Source organism: Pan paniscus, chromosome 2 (assembly GCF_029289425.2).
Source record: "Pan paniscus chromosome 2, NHGRI_mPanPan1-v2.0_pri, whole genome shotgun sequence".
Taxonomy (NCBI): domain Eukaryota; kingdom Metazoa; phylum Chordata; class Mammalia; order Primates; family Hominidae; genus Pan; species Pan paniscus.
In genome coordinates, this window is record NC_085926.1 from 9,949,425 (window position 1) to 9,965,445 (window position 16,021).

Genomic DNA, 16,021 nt, shown 5'->3' on the forward strand with positions numbered 1-16,021 from the left:
GCTTCTCTGATGGTGAGTGGAGAAAAGATAGAGGAGAAGGTTGCCCCTGAAGTGCTGTTAGGAGAAGGAGGATAGAAGAATCAGCCTTAGGAGGGTTCCATGCCAGCTGTCATTTGGCAAAGGACCCTGGACAGATGACTTTTGCCTCTGAACTTCACTCTTCTCTTTCCTCAAATGGGCTTCATAATGCTTTCCACTCAGGCTTAACATGAGAATTAAATGAGGTGATAAATGTGAAGACCTGGACAGTACACAACAGATGTTCAATAAAAGTGTGGTCGCCATTATGACCAGAGCCTCCAAGCCTCAAGCAACCTTTCCTCGGAGTCCTGCTCTCCATCCAATACACAGGACTTAGAATGACTGGGAGGCAGGGCCTCCAGTCTCTCCTTCCTCCTATGAGTACAGGATCCTGGCATGGCCAGAGGGAAGCATGAGCCAAGTCCTAAGGGTTTATTTCTTTGGCACAAAGAGGACAATCTAGACAAGCGAGGCTCATCACTCCACGTTGGGGAGTCTGGGGCACCTGCTCCCTGTTCTTCATGCCCGAATCCATGCACACCCACCCTGTATTCCGCATAAGACACGGCCTCTGTGCAAAATGCCGGCTGAAAAAAAATAGAAATATTAAAAGCAAAAAACGGCACGGGGGTGGGGTGAGTTCAAACCTGGCTGTCCCCCGGGGGTTGCCGTCAGGTAGAGAGGCCTGGGGATGCCTTTTTTTTTTTTTTTTGAGACGGAGTCTCACTCTTGTCACCCAGGCTGGAGTGCAATGGCGTGGTCTCGGCTCACTGCAACCTCTGCCTCCCTGTTCAAGCAATTCTCCCGCCTCAGCCTCCCGAGTAGCTGGGACTACAGGCGTGTGCCACCTGGCTAATTTTTTTGTATTTTTAGTAGAGACGAGGGTTTCGCTATGTTCGAGACCAGGAGGCTGATCTCGAACTCCTGACCTCGTGATCCACCCACCTCGGCCTCCCAAAGTGCTGGGATTCCTGGCGTGAGCCACCGCGCCTGGCCAGGATGCCCATTTTTTAAAGGCTCAACTGTCCCAGTAGGCCATGCCATGTGGGCATCGGGCAGGGTCCTGGCCCTGCGTCAGGACCGCTCTTCAAAGCTCGATGGTATCACTGGAGGCGCTGCGGGATTCCCCAGGCTTGCCGCGCGGCTGGACCTCTCCCTGGCCGTCCCCCTGCCGAGCGGCGGTAGAATCAGAGGCTGGGGTCGGGGCAGGCAGTAGCTGTACCGTGCTGGGCAACTCATCTAGGGGCAGACTGTCCACTGATGACAGCCCGTGGCGCCAGGGGTTCCAACTGATCTTGAGTGAACCCCTGGAGAAGCTGTCGAGGGAGCTGCCAGAAGCCGCAGCGGCTGCCCCGTCGGGTGCTTCCACTACGTGCTGTGGGAGCGGCCCGCGCACGCGCACGTCGCTGAGCGACCTGCAGCGGCCGCGGAGGAGCGAGGAGCCAGCGTCGTCGAGCTCGGCTTTGGGATGGCTGCCCCGGCGCGGCCGCAGAGCGCCTCCAGGCGGCGGGGAGGCCAGGCCGCGGAGGCCGCAGCGCTGGAACACACTGTCTCGCACCAGGTGCTCGCGGAAGAGCGCGGCGTCGATGCTGCGGCTCAGGTTGATGGGCGATGGCGGCCGCAGATCCAGCTCGCTCAGCGATGGCGCCGGTCCCACACCGTTGCGGGACAGTCCCGGGCCACCCTGGGGTCCGCGACCCAACGACGCAGCCGAGCCCCAGGCACCTGAACTGGGCGTGGCCAGCTGCCCACTCTCCGCCGGGTTGCGGATGAGGCTCTTGCTGATGTCCAAGCTGCCTGCACCAACGTTGCTGGGCCCTGCATAGCAGTTATTGGGTCGCTCCGGCACCTCGCTCTTTCCTGACGGCGCCGGGCACGCCAGACGCATCAGCTTAGCCCAGCAAGCGTGCTCCGTGGGCGGCCTGGGTCTCGCGGCAGCCACCGCGGCCAACGCCAGGGCGAGCGCCCATGTCAGCTCCAGGAGGCGCAGCCAGAAGTGAACACCCCACCAGGCCCACGAGAAGCGGCCCACGCGGCCTGGGCCCGGGTACAGCCAGAGCGCAGCCGCCAGCTGCAAGCCGCTAGCCAGCAGCCCCAGCGCGCCCGCCACAGCCAACAGCCGAGGGCCCGGGCTGGCATCCCAGCCCCGTGGGCCGTCCAGCAGGCGGCGACGGCACAGGCAGAGCGTGCCCAGAGCCACGGCCGCGCCCCAGGCGCACGACAAGCCCTGCGTCAGGAGGTTGAGCACAGACCATGTGGACAGCAGGTCTGTCGCGAGCAACCCTACACCATGCACCAGCGCCACTGCTCCCAGCAGGAGTGGGTTTTGCAGCGGTGGCGGCAGCCCCGCGCCCAGGCCGAGCAGAGTCAGGGCTGCCAGCGCCGTAAGCAGCAAGGGGAAGGGCAGGTTGTAGAGCACCAGGCCCCCGCGAACGCCCAGCCGCGCCTGCGAGCCGTAAGGGTCGGTAAGCATGTAGGCGGATCGCAGCCCCGAAGCCACGAGCACCAGCACCGCGGCCACCAATGCCAGCCGGGGCCCTGCTGGGGCGGCTGCCAGCGCAGCCAGCGCCAACAACGCGGGCAGCAGAAAGAGTACCCCCACCCCGTAGACGTGCAGCTCCCAGGAGAAGCTCAGGACCCGCCGAAGGGGGCCCCAGCGTAGCGGGGGTGCAGTGGCGTTGGCTGGGGGGCTGGAGGCTGGGGCTGAAGCCATGGAGCTGGCGGTGGGCTCCGGAGGGGGAGGCTGGCCCAGGGCTCGCTGCGTGGTGACTCGAATGAGGCCCCGGCGTGACGTCGAGGGGGCCTGGACTGGGGGTGCTGGGGGATGGCTTTGGGGGCGCCCCGGCCACTCCTCGGCTTCATCTGCAATTATAACAATATTAAAATAGCCATTTGAAAAGTGCTTTTGATTTTGTATCACCCTCTAGTGTGGTTGGCAAGTCATTTAACTTTTCCAAACAAATCTGCAAAATGGAGATAACAGCACCTGCCTCATTGCGTTGTGAAGAAGATGAAATGTTTAGCCCGGTGCCCAACACCCAGTAAGTGCTAAATGGATGTCAGCTATCATTTTCATTAATGCTACTATCAGGGAGGTAGTACCCCAGCAGTTCGACACATGGGCTGCATATTAGAATCTTCTGGAGACCAAGGAATAAGAATTTCTTGGGACGTGGCTTGGGCATTGGAATTTTTTTCTTTTTTTTTTTTTTTTTTTTGACAGGTTCTTACTCTGTCATCCAGGCTGGTGTGCAGTGGTGCAATGCGGGCTTACTGCAGCCTTGATCTCCAGGTCAAGTGATCTCCCACCTCAGCCTCCGGAATAGCTGGGACTACAGGTATGCACCACCACGCCCAACTAATTTTTATATATGTTTTTGTTCTAAACATATCCATGTTACATATTAGAACATTCTAGCCCCAAAAGGGCAAATGACTTCTCCCAGATTTCCCAGTGAGTATGAATTTATTATCCTAGGTTGTTTGAAGGAGGCCCTGGGCAACTCCTTTAAGGAGGTGATTGTCTCCATTCATTCCCCACCCTCTGCCCCTCATACATCCCCAACAGAGGTTCTCAGTTACTAGACAGAGCACTCCCTCTCCCCACACCCCAGCCATGCTCTCACCTGGCTGCAGGGCCCCCATGGGGCTCTCTGTTCGGTTTGCAGCTGGGCCAGGGTCTGAGGGACCAGGGATGAGAGACTTGGGGGTGCCTGGGGCCTCCACAGCTCCTCTCACCCGCTGGGGGGAGATGGGGACTGCTCCATTCATTGCTGCTCTCTCTGAAATGACAAAGCAGTCATCACCTTACCTGACCCTCCTATGGTCCTCCTAATCCCTCAGGATTGAGTCACAATCAACCTCATTTGCCACAAAGAGGAAAATGAGACCTAGAGGGACCCAGGGTCAAACAGAATTGAGGCATCCAGCTGCCCCAGAACATCGCTCAGCACACTCATTGATACCCACCTGGCTTAGACGGCCCATCAGGAGCTTCTGAGGCAGGTGGATCCGTGGGCTGGGGTCCTGGTGAATCCTTAGCGTCAGGGAGGTCAGCCTGCTTGGGCGGGGGACCTGGGGAGCTGACTTCCCAGGACACCTCAGCGCCAGCCCTCTTGGGGGTCTCAACCGGCAGCTCCTCAGCAGGAGGAAGGCTTCTGGCCAATGCCAAGTCTGGCTGGGCCCCTGGCTCCTGAGAGTACACCACCTCAACCGGGGGTACTGAGCCAACATCAGGGGCTGCTGGATCCTGCTGGGTGAAGAGGGGGCCTTGAGCTGCCTCCTGGAAGTGTTCCTCAAACCCACCCTGTCCTTCCAGCACTGGCCTCTTGACAGTACCTGAGTGGGGAACAAGGGTGTGGGGTGGGCCCTGGTTGTCTGAGGGAGAAGTGGGTGGGACCCTGCTCTTAGTTTTGGCCTTCAGACCCTCATCTCTAGGTGGCCACTGTCCCTCTTGGCCTTCATGCTGCAGGGAGGGAGGAACTGTGGCTACCCTGAGTTGACGTCTGGGAGTTGTGGGGATGAAAGTGAGATGAGGGTGGCCCACTGGGTGGGGAGCCACTGCTTCTTGCTCCAGAAGCTCTTGTGAGTCCAGAGGTCCTGTCCAGCCGTGGGAGCTTGGTCCTTGAGCCATCTGGAGGTCATCAGTTACTGGGAGTCGTTCTCTCTGAGCTCCTTGTGCTGCTTTGGGCCCGTACAGGGCTGGGCCAAGGGGAGAGGCTACAGGCTTCTCAGGCATCTCTTCAGCAGGGGCGTGGCGGACATCAGAGTTCCTGTGACTGTCAGCTCTGGGGTTCTCCGGGAAGACGTCAAAGGCCTGGGGCTCTGAGCCCACAGAGCCCTTGGGGTGGGCTCCAGGGATCATAGTGATTTCGGAGTTTTCAAGTGGCCTGGGAAAGCCCCTCCCCAGGGCAGGGCCAGTCCCCAGGAGTGGCAGCAGCAACAACAGCAGAAGGCCACATACACAGCCCCATGGGCTGGAGGCCATGGTCTACTCCGATGCCTGGGCCTAAAGCCCCCACCTTCCAGTCCTCACTGGATGAGCCTAAAAAACAAACAGGGCATGGAATGACATGTGAGGGCTGGGGGCCCCCATGCCTTCCTCAAGGGGCTGGCAGGAAAGAAAAGCAACGCAAGGCAGCAGCTTCTCTGCTTTTAAAATTGCTGGACGTGGCACTTGCCCTGCTTTAAAACCTTCAGTGGCTCCCCATTTCCCTCAGAAAAGAACATAAGCTCCTCTCCTGGCCTTCCAAGACCCTGGCCACCGCAAGCTGTTCATCTGTCCTCCAACACCCACTGGACTGTGTGACTCCCATGCCTTTGCTTCTGCTGTTCTGTCAGCAGGGAATGCTCTCTCCCTTCCCCTTCACTTGCTGAAATCCTGTTCTTTTTGAGACGGAGTCTTGCTCTGTCGCTCAGGCTGGAGTGCAGTGGCGTGATCTCGGCTCACTGCAACCTCCACCTCCCAGGTTCAAGTGATTCTCCTGCTTCAGCCTCCCGAGTAGCTGGGGTTACAGACATGTGCCACCACACCTGGCTAATTTTTATATTTTTAATAGAGATGGGGTTTTGCCATGTTGGCAAGGCTAGTCTTGAACTCCTGACCTCAGGTAATCTGCCCATCTTGGCCTCCTAAAGTGCTGGGATTACAGGCATGAGCCACTGCGCCCTGCCTGAAATGTTATTCCTAAAGGCCCACTTCAAAAATGAGAGACGTGGAGAGGGAGAGGAATATGCACCGGCCTTTGGGGAGGGGCCTGAGTTTGAATCCCAGTGTCTTCATTTCTTGGGGGAGTCATTTTACCTCTCTGCATCATAGTTTTCCCATCAGTAAAATGGGGATAATAAGCATGCCTAACTCAAGGCATGAGACAAATAACCAAACAGGTATGGGCGAGGTTCATACCTGATGCTTGACAAGCGTTAGACATTCCTCTTCCCGCCTTCCTTCCCTCATCTTCCTGGGCACTTGTCACCCTGGTCTGATTCTATAATAATCTCTTGCCTCTCATTTCAAACCTGCAGCCTCCAGTATATACCTGGCCCCACGTGGATATCCCCTAAAAGTTCCTGTTCTCGAGAGCCTGTCAGTGGGCCAGGGAAGCAGGAAGGGGCCCCACCACCAGGAGAGGTTTCATGGAGGGTGCGAGAGCTGAAGCCTGGGTGTGTTTGGCGGCAGAGGCCCTGCTCTTTTCCTCTCTGGGGAGCAGCTGTCCCCAAAGCTTCCTGGCTCTTAACCCATGGTGGCTCATAGACACCTTAAGAAGCCACTGAAAACCCCTGGTGCTCTCCCGGGGAAAAGACCCAGGCTCACCGAAAGTTGTGAACAATTTCAAGGGGTTCAAAGACCTTTGAGTCCCATCCTCCAAACTCGAGTTTAGACTCTGTCTTAAAGCCTTGTTAGTTCATTTCTCAAACATTCACGGAGCCCCATGGGCTGCTCCTGGTCTAGGCTAGGTGCTGGGGGCCCAGAGACAGGGCTTTGCTCCAGGGTTGGGAGTAGGGGTGCGCTGAGACGCCCCTAACACAGGTACTGGCTAAAAACAGTGCTCCTGTGTTTAGTTCTTCCCCAGTGAGGCTCCTGCGCTGAGCTTAGCAACACGTCACTCCGCCCTCCCAATACAAGGTGTGGGAACAGCCATTTCACAGGGGGAAGAAACGGGGGTTCAGAGAGGGTGAGCAACTCCCCCAAGGTCACACAGCTGAGTGGACACAATCGGGGTTGTGAAACCCTCGGAGGCTCATCTTCCACAGGAGGTCCAAAAAGCTTTGCCGAGAAAACGGCTGAATGGGGCCTCCAAAGATAAACATGCCATCTGCCTACCACTGCCAACCCAAGAGATGTGGGCACCTGCGGACAAGGCGGGGGCTTGCCCAGCCCTGGGCTCCCACTCTGCTGGAGAGGCTGTGGGGGGTGGCGGATCTCTCTGCCGCAGGGACTGGGGAGAGGCCGGCCTGGGGGCAGGGCGAGGCCGTTGCGGGGCAGCCTCGGAGCTGGTCCATCTCGGGTTACCTCTCCTCCTCCTCCTTCTCCTCCTCCGTCTCCTCTCTCCCTGGCTCCGCGCCTTCCCGCAGTGTCCTGGATGGGGGTGGGCGCCGTGCGGGCCTGGTCGCCTGCGCCCGCGACGGGGGCAGCAGGCCACGCTCCCCGTCGGGGTCCCGCCATCGCCCCCTCCCTGGGCCAGCTCCTCACCTGCGCGCCGCAGCCCCCGTGTTCACCTTGCGCGCGTCCCTGCAGCCGATCGCCGCGCCGCATCCTCCGAGATGCTCAGACTCGGCTAACAGAGCCCGGCGCTGCCGATCGCGAGCCCGCCCACAGGAGCGCAGCCCTGCTTAACTCTTTCCCCTTAGGGGTGGACTCTTCTGTCAACCCCGACTTCCCCTCGCTCAGGGATTGTCAGGGCTCAGAGTGGAACCGAGGTCATCTCTGAGGGATGTGGAAATGTCTTCTGCAGCATCCCTGAAAACGGGGCAGCTAGCCTCTGCTTGCATACCTCATGGGACGGGGAGCTCACTTCCTTTCTATATCCCTACATCCTTTTAGGTAAATCCTACCTACAGCTTGGTATGTATCCTTCAGATTCTTTTCAATGTACAGTTACATGTACATCTTAAATAGAAATGACGTCATACTGTATACTTTTTTTTTTTTTTGAGACAGTCTTGCTCTGTCGCCCAGGCTGGAGTGCAGTGGCGTGATCTCGGCTCACTGCAACCTCCGCCTCCCAGGTTCAAGTGGTTCTCCTGCCTCAGCCTCCCTAGTAACCATGCCTGGCTAATTTTTATATTTTTAGTGGAGACAGGGTTTCACCATGTTGGCCAGGGTGGTCTCGAACTCCTGACCTCAGGTGATCAGCCCGCCTCGGACCCCCAAAGTGTTGGGATTACAGGCGTCAGCCACCGTGCCCAGCCACTGTACACATTTCTGTAATTTGTCTTTTTCTCTTTCACTTTCCAATATATTCTGGCACATTTTTCATGTAAATATCTATAGATCTATATCATTTCTTGTATCCACTGTTGAGAATTCCAGCATATGGTCAGCTAGTTATTGTTCTTTATCCTGTCCCCTGTGATTGGACATAGGTTGTTTCTAGCCTTTTGCTCGCAGGGGTAATGGAGCAGGGGCCATTCCTTGCTTAACACATCACTGTGCACGTACACTAGTGCACCTACCAGATAATTGCCTAGCCGAGGCATGGTAGTAAAATCTATGGGTCTGCATATGGGGCTGGTAGACACTGTCAAAATGTTCCTGGTCTTTCTTTGAACACCTGTTGATATAGTAAACATCCATTATTAGGCTCAATTCTTTAAAGGAAAGCCACACAGGAAATATATGTGGTTATCAAAAATGAGATAGGGCTGGGTGCAGTAGCTCACACCTGTAATCCCAGCACTTTGGGAGGCCTAGAGAGGAGGATCATTTTGAGCCCAGGAGTTCAAGACCAGCATGGGCAAGATGGTGAGACTTTAATTAAAAAACAAACAAACAAACAAAAAAACTAGCTGGGCGTGGTGGTACATGCCTGTAGTCCTACCTACTCCAGAGGCTGAGGCCGGAGAATCATTTGAGCCCAAGAGGTCAAGGTTGCAGTAAGCTATGGCCACTGGAGTGTCACTGGAGTGCATTGACCACTCTGTCCATTGACCACAAGCTGTGTCACTGGAGTGCAATGACCACTGCACTCCAGCCTGGGCAATAGAGCGAGACTGACAAAAAAAAAAGAAGAAGAAGAAGAAGAAAATTTGGCCGGTATAATGGCTCATGCCTATATTCCCAGCACTTTGGGAGGCCAAGGCTGGAGGACTGCTTGAACCCAGGAGTTCGAGACCAGCCTGGGCAACATGGCAAAACCCCATCTCTACCAAAAAAAAAAAAAAAAACAAATTAGCCAAGTGTGGTGGTGCGCACCTGGGTCCCAGATACTCAGGAGGGTTATGTGGGAGGATCACGTCAGTCCAGGAGCCAGAGGTTGCAGTGAGCCAAGGTTGCACCACCGCACTCCAGCCTGGGTGACAGAAAGAGACCCAGTATCAAATAAAAAATCAAATTTCACTTAAAAAAGAAAAAGAAAAAATTCTTCCTAGGGCTGAGCTGACATCTCCCTCCCAATGGCTTCCTACCTCTAGCTCTCACAGAAGAGCAATACTCAGGGCCCAGTTGTGTCTGACGTGTTGCAGTTTGAAGAATATTCCATCCCTAATGGCTGGTAAATGGTGGGGCCTGCGTTCAGCTGCTTGACTCTGGGAGAGGGTGCAGGCCTTGCCCGTTTCACACATGACCTGACCAGCTCTGTTCTCCTTGTTGGAGCCACTTCAGAATTGTAAAGGCATCTCTCATTTCTCTAGAGTCTTCTTTCTCCAGAACAAACACTCCGAGTTTTTCAGCTGTTCCCTGCAGGACAGGATTCTGGGTTCTCACCATGTGGAAGAATCTCTTCTCTGTTTGCTTCTTACCAGCTCAACAATGCCCCTCTGAAAGTAGGACTCTTGGAAATGAACCTTGTTGGGAGTAAAGCTGAACCTTCACCTCTCCTTTCCAGGATTCTACTCCATTCATATGGCCTCACACTGAATTAATGTTTCTAGCAGCCACATCACTTTGTTACCCAATTGATCTAGTAGTAAAGTCTTCCCATCTCTTCATGTACAACTGGTTTATTGACTCTTAATGTAGGATTCTACATTTGTTTGTTGTTCATCTTGTTAGATCCAGCCTGTTGTTACAATCTTGTAGGAAGTTAACTGGATCCTGATTCTACATATAGCTGATTGACATTTTGGAGGGTTTTGCAATAACCATTTCCCTTCCTGACAGCATCCTAACTTCCTTTGAGGGACCTGTGTCTGTTCCCATGTGGGCAGTCTTGGCCAGAATGCAGTCCTAGGGCCCCCTACAGAAGCTGAGGAGTCTGGATCCTCCCTCTCACTTCCCCTTGTGAACTCGCTGGGAGCCTCCTTTGGAGATGTTGAGATTCCCTCCACAGGCTCAGAGCTGGCCCGGTTCCCTTCCTCAGTTTCTCCTGAGAAGGGCTGGTGTGTGAGTGCCTGACCTCCCAGTCCATGCAGGGCCATCTGGCTGCTTGCTGGCTGCCCTCTTTGGAACCAGGGGCCCCAATCCCATCGCGTTTCTAAACCACCAACCGGCAGGCATTCTGAGATTCCAAACAAATGCAAGAGAGATTAGGATCCCTTTGGCTAGAGGCCAAGGTGAAAGCTGATCCTGTGGAAAGAGGAGACTGGCTGGGGTGGAGGTGAATGTAAGCGGGGAACACGAGGCGCGCAGGTGTGGACGGGGAGTATCTCAGCTCCAGATGGAGCTCCCAGCATCCTTCTGGAGACTCTGGGACGGCGGGGATAAATGGAAGGTGACTCCAAGTATACAAGGGATGGTCAATATCTCCTGTTTACCAAGCACTTGGTCTGCCAAAAACTATGCTACACACCATTATTCTTTTTAAGTCCTCATGACAACCCTAGGTTTTATGTTTTTCATTATACAGCTGGCAAGCTGAAGCTCAGAGAAGTTCAATAACTTGTTAAAGGTCATGCAGCAACTAAGGGGCCAAGCCACAGGCCTGACTTTAGAACTAGTGCTCTTTGTTTTGAGATGGAATCTTGCTTTTGTATTTTTAGTAGAGGCAGGGTTTCGCCATGTTGGCCAGGCTGGTCTGAAACTCTTGGCCTCAAGTGATCAGCCTGCCTCGCCCTCCCAAAGTGCTAGGATTACAGGCATGAGTCACCACGCCTGGCCAGAACCAGTGCTCTTAATAGTAATGACACCCTCCTGCCCCTCTGGAAGAACCTGAGAGAGGAAAGTGGGGGAGAGGGAAACCCCAGGCCTTCCAGGCGGCCCCTACTGTGTTGAGTTAATTGAGTCCATGAAAATAGGCCCTCCAGTTTGGATCTCTGTTGACTTCAAACCAACAGAGCTGAAAGTTGTTGTGACTCCCCAAGGAAAGAGTGAGAAAGAAAAGGCAAAGAAGATGGGGCTGGCAATGATGAAATCTCCTGCTTAGACAAAGCCCAGGACAGTTGGTTGGCATTTTCGTTCTGGCTGGTTGCTCTGGCAGGCATGAGAAAATAAACAAAAGGGAGAACAGGTGGGAGAAAGTGCAGGCTGGTGAACCTTCTCTGTGCTCTGCCCACTGTCCTGAACTCTGAGGGCACGGGGAGTTACACTCTTTTACCAAACTGGCCAAATTCAGCCTGAAGGGCTCCTGGAGTCTTAACCTACTCATTCTCAGATTTTAGCTTCCACCAACACCAACTAAACAAACCTGATCTTTTTAAAGAGGTTTTTTGTTTGTTTTTTGAGACAGAGTCTCTCTCTTTCACCCAGGCTGGAGGGCAGTGGCACAATCTCAGCTCACTGTAACCTCCGCCTCCTGAGTTCAAGCCGTTTTCCTGCCTCAGCCACCCGAGTAGCTGGGACTACAGGAATGCACCACCACGCCTGGCTGATTTTTGTATTTTTGGCAGAGATGGGGTTTCACCATGTTGGCCAGGCCGGTCTCAAACTCCTGACCTCAAGTGATCTGCCTGCCTTGGCCTCCCAAAGTGCTGGGATTACAGGCGTGAGCCACCACACCTGGCCAAGAGTTATTTATTTTTGTGTGTCGAAATCTGATGCCACTTTAAAATCAGCAGATCCTTACCCCATTCCCTTTCACTCTCAATTCCCACTTTCTGGAAGTAATTATTGTCAAGTCTTTCTGGTACTTCTGGTTATTTCTTCTGGTATTTATCCTATTTTCACATCAGATTTATGCTGCTAATGTTAATTATTTTCAGTTTTGGGGGTTAATCTATTGACTACTATGAAGATAATATGAAAACGTAGCTCTTCTATTACTTTCCATATTTTTCTGTAGTTTTTTGGTATCATTATTCTGCATTTACAATACTAGAACTGTGAAACAAGTATTCAAGCTGATTCAAGAAGTGTGCTGTGAGGATAATAATTCCCTCCCCAGACATTGTTTCTCCTGCAGTAAGTACTGCTTGGTTTTTCATTTGCTTAATTTTCCATGCATCTATCACTAATTCATTCCCCTTAATCTTTCCTTAAAGTGAAAAACAATTGAAAGATTTAATTTCCCATTCAGATAACATTTTCAGAGATTCACAGAATTCTACAGAGACAACAAACAACATGGTTTCTTCGACAGATGAATGTCTTGAAAAAAAAGGGAGGGAGGGAAAACTGTTACATAAGAGATTTAAGAGATATAGCAACCAAATGCCACATGGGGGCCTCGTTGGGAGCCTCAGTCAAATAAATCCACTGTGGAAAAGACATTTTAAGACAATTAGGGAAATATGAACACAGATTGAGTCTTAGGACATATTAAGGTATAAGCATGTTTGCATCGGGTGAAATAATGGCCTTGTGGGTTATGTGTAAAAAATTCCGTATCTGTTATGATACCTACGACTTATGTGTGAAATGACATACTTGTGATTTACTTTGAAAATATCCAACTTTCCTGCTCCCTCCCCTCCCACAAAAAAGTGATTTTGGGAGATACATTAAAAAATTCTGGGCCAGGGGCAGTGGCTCACGCCTGTAGTCCCAGCACTTTGGGAGGCCAAGTCAGGTGAATCACCTGAGGTCAGGAGTTCGAGACCAGCATGGCCAACATGGTGAAACCCTATCTCTACTAAAAATCCAAAAATTAGCCAGACGCAGTGGTGCACGCCTATAATCCCAGCTACTCGGGAGGCTGAGGCACGAGAATCGCTTGAACCCGGGAGGCAGAGGTTGCAGTGAGCCAAGATCGCGCCACTGCACGCCAGCCTGGGTGACAGAGCAAGATTCTGTCTCAAAAAAAAAAAAAATTCTGGTAAAATAGTGATAATTACTTTATTATTATTTATTTATCATTTTGAGACAGGGTCTCGCTCTGTCTTCCAGGCTGGAGTGCAATGGTGCAATGATGGCTCACTGCAGCCTTGACCTCCTGGGCTCAAGCAATCCTTCCACCTCAGCCTCCTCAGTAGCTGGGACTACAGGCATGTGCCACCATGCCTGGCTGATTTTTTTTTCATTTTGTTGTGAGGCCTCACTATGTTGCCTAAACTGGTCTCCAACTCCCAGGCTCAAGTGATCCTCCCGCCTCACCCTCCCAAAGTACTTGGAAGGCAGGCATGAGACATTGTGCCTAACCTATTTTACTGTTTTAGAGACAGGGTCTCAATCTGTTGCCCAGGCTGGAGTGCAGTGGCACAGTCATGGCTCACTGTAATCTTCAACTTCTGGGCTCAAGCAACCACCCGCCTGCCTCAGGCTCCTGAGTAGCTGGGACTACAGGCATACGCCACCATGCCCAGATAACTTTATTTTTTGTAGAGACAGGGTCTTGCTATGTTGCCGGGCCAGTCTTGAACTCCTGGCCTCAAGCAATCCTCCCACCTCAGCCTCCTAAAGTGCAAGGATTACGGGCGTGAGCCACTGCACCTGGTCAGTACTTTATTCTTTTTACTGCTGAATAATACGCCATTGTATGGCTATACCATATTTCATTTATCCATCTGTTAGCTGATAGACATTTGGGTTGTTTCCCACCTTGTGGCTACTATGAATAATGCTCTATGAATATTCATGTATACGTAATTGTGTAGACATGTTTTCTTTTTCTTTTTTCTTTTTTTTTTTTTTTTGAGACAGAGTCTCGCTTTGTGGCACAGTCGATAGCCCAGGCTGGAGTGCAGTGGTGCGATCTCAGCTCACTGCAACCTCTGGCTCTCAGGTTCAAGCAATTCTCCTGCCTCAGCCTCCTGAGTAGCTGGGACTACAGGAGGCTCGATCCACCTGCCTTGGTCTCCTAAAGTGCTGGAATTACAGGCAGGAGCCAACGCACCTGATCTGGACATATGTTTTCTTTTCTTTTTTTTTTTGAGATGGAGTCTCACCCTGTTGCCTAGACTGGAGTGCAATGGCATGATCCTGGCTCACTGCAACCTCCACCTCCCAGGTTCAAGCGATTCTCCTGCCTCAGCCTCCCGAGTAGCTGGGATTACAGGGGCGCGCCATCACGCCCAGCTAATTTTTGTATTTTTAGTAGAGACGGGGTTTCACCATGTTGGTCAGGCTGGTCTCGAACTCCTGACCTCGTGATCCGCCTGCCTCGGCCTCCCAAAGTGCTGGGATTACCGGCATGAGCCATTATGCCTGGCCAGTATGTTTTCACTTCTCTTGGGTATATATCTATTTAGGAGTGGAACTGCTGAGTCATATGGAAATTTTACATTTACTTTTGAGGACCTGCCAGACTTTTCCAAAGTAGCCTTGTGACTGGTGGGGAGACTGAGGCCCAAAGAGGGAAACTGTCTTCTGCAAAGCAACACAGTGAGTGTGAGAAAGCAGGAGCTAATCATGGACATGACTTCAATGCCACGGCTTCTCCTCTGACCGCATTACCATCTCACTCTCACTCCAGTGCTCTCCATACCCACTTCTGCCCCTCCATTCCATTCCTTGCCCAGCAACAAATCCCTTCACACCAGTCCCTACAAAGGCTTCCTGCTGCCATCATCAGGATGAAGTTCCGCCTCTGAGGGATGACTTATAAGCTCCTCTGCCATCTGGCCCTAGTGCTGCCTCCTCATCTTGTCTTCTGAAGCAGTTTTAGTGAGCTATAATTCGCACCCCACCCCATTCACCCGTTTTAAGTGTACAATCCAAATGTTTATCAGTCCTTTCATATTCTACACTGCAGGGTCATGCAGGTCTTGTTTCAGTTCCATGAAAACACCAACATCTTTGCTTCTGAGACTTTGCGCACACCGTTGCCTCTGTTTAGAACAGTCTGTATATTTTTTTCTGGCAAGTTCCTCATGATCTTTCACATCTTAGTTGAGATGTTTCTGCTGGGAAGCCTTCCCTGAGCATTCGGGTTGACTGGATGACCTGCAGGATGTTCCCATGGCCTCCCTAGGATCGTCCCTGTCACAGCATGTACTATAGTAGTCTGAGGTTTTTTTTTTTTTTTTTTGAGATGGAGTCTCACTCTATCGCCCGGGCTGGAGTGCAGTGGCACAATCTCGGCTCACTGCAAGCTCCACCTCCTGGGTTCACGCCATTCTCCTGCTTCAGCCTCCAAAGTAGCTGGGACTACAGGCACCCGCCACCATGCCCGGCTAATTTTTTTGTATTTTTTAGTGGAGAGAGGGTTTCACTGTGTTAGCCAGGTTGGTCTAGCAGTCTGAGTTTTTAAGGTCTGTGACTGTGTCTTGTTCATATGCAGTGCCTGGCAACACTCAATTCACTATTGGTTGAATGAACAGAAAGATCTGAAAATATCTAGCATGGCCCTGAGCACACTGTAGAAATCCTGCAAATGTTTGCAGACCGCAATTACTTCCAAGGACAGGGACAGCGCCTCCTGTTGGGAACATTCCAGATGGTTTGGATGATTAAAGATAAGATATTTTTTGTCTGGTACCCATGCCACTTCTTCAGGCAACAGCATCCCAGTTTTCCTTTGGGGAATCACTCTTATTATACCTTCAGTTCTTATAGTTTATGAGAAGCTAAGCAGTTCCTGGAATTTGCAGTTGACTCAAGGCAGATGAGTTAAGATGCAATCCTAACTTTTCCTAGATTTTTTAAAAAGGGGTGCTTTCTTTTCACTAGGATTACTAATCTCGTGCCTCTATAAGAAAACTAACTGCCTAAGAAGCAGACTTGAGAAAGCAACTGAGTCCTGATGATATCATGAGAGGCCCTGGACCCAGCTGTGCCTGAAGCCAACCACCAGACATTTTAGTTATTGAGTCAATTTCCATTCCTTTTTAATTGCTTGAGTTCAGCTTGTCACCTGCAACTGCAATATTCCTAATCCAGTTAGTAACCCTCTTTCACATACACACATACCCATCACACACCTTACAGACCAAACAGAGGAATCAAGCTGACTTTTGTCCCTAAGCACGGGTTTACCTACTCACCTCAAATCTAAATTGTATTTTTCTGAGTTGTGTTATGCAGTTGACT

The 16,021-nt window shown here is 52.1% G+C and overlaps 1 protein-coding gene across 7 annotated transcripts; it reads right to left on the reverse strand.

Annotated features, from left to right (window-relative positions):
- Nucleotides 1–438: 438 nt before the first annotated feature.
- Nucleotides 439–10,529, reverse strand: PRRT3 (proline rich transmembrane protein 3). 7 transcript variants are annotated; one of them, XM_008961031.5, is made up of 5 exons: nt 7,214–10,529; nt 4,514–5,065; nt 3,991–4,270; nt 3,648–3,803; nt 439–2,883 (listed from the first exon to the last, which is right to left on the reverse strand). In XM_008961031.5, exons 2-5 carry the CDS (start codon nt 5,006–5,008, stop codon nt 1,109–1,111), a joined length of 2,706 nt encoding a protein of 901 aa, XP_008959279.1. In that variant the 5' UTR covers nt 5,009–5,065; nt 7,214–10,529; the 3' UTR covers nt 439–1,108. The 7 variants fall into 7 exon arrangements, with proteins under 7 accessions (XP_008959279.1, XP_063458210.1, XP_054966908.1 ...); XM_063602140.1 differs by having other exon boundaries at nt 3,991–4,273; XM_055110933.2 differs by lacking the exon at nt 7,214–10,529 and adding an exon at nt 7,034–7,207.
- Between the last annotated feature and the right edge of the window lie 5,492 nt (nt 10,530–16,021).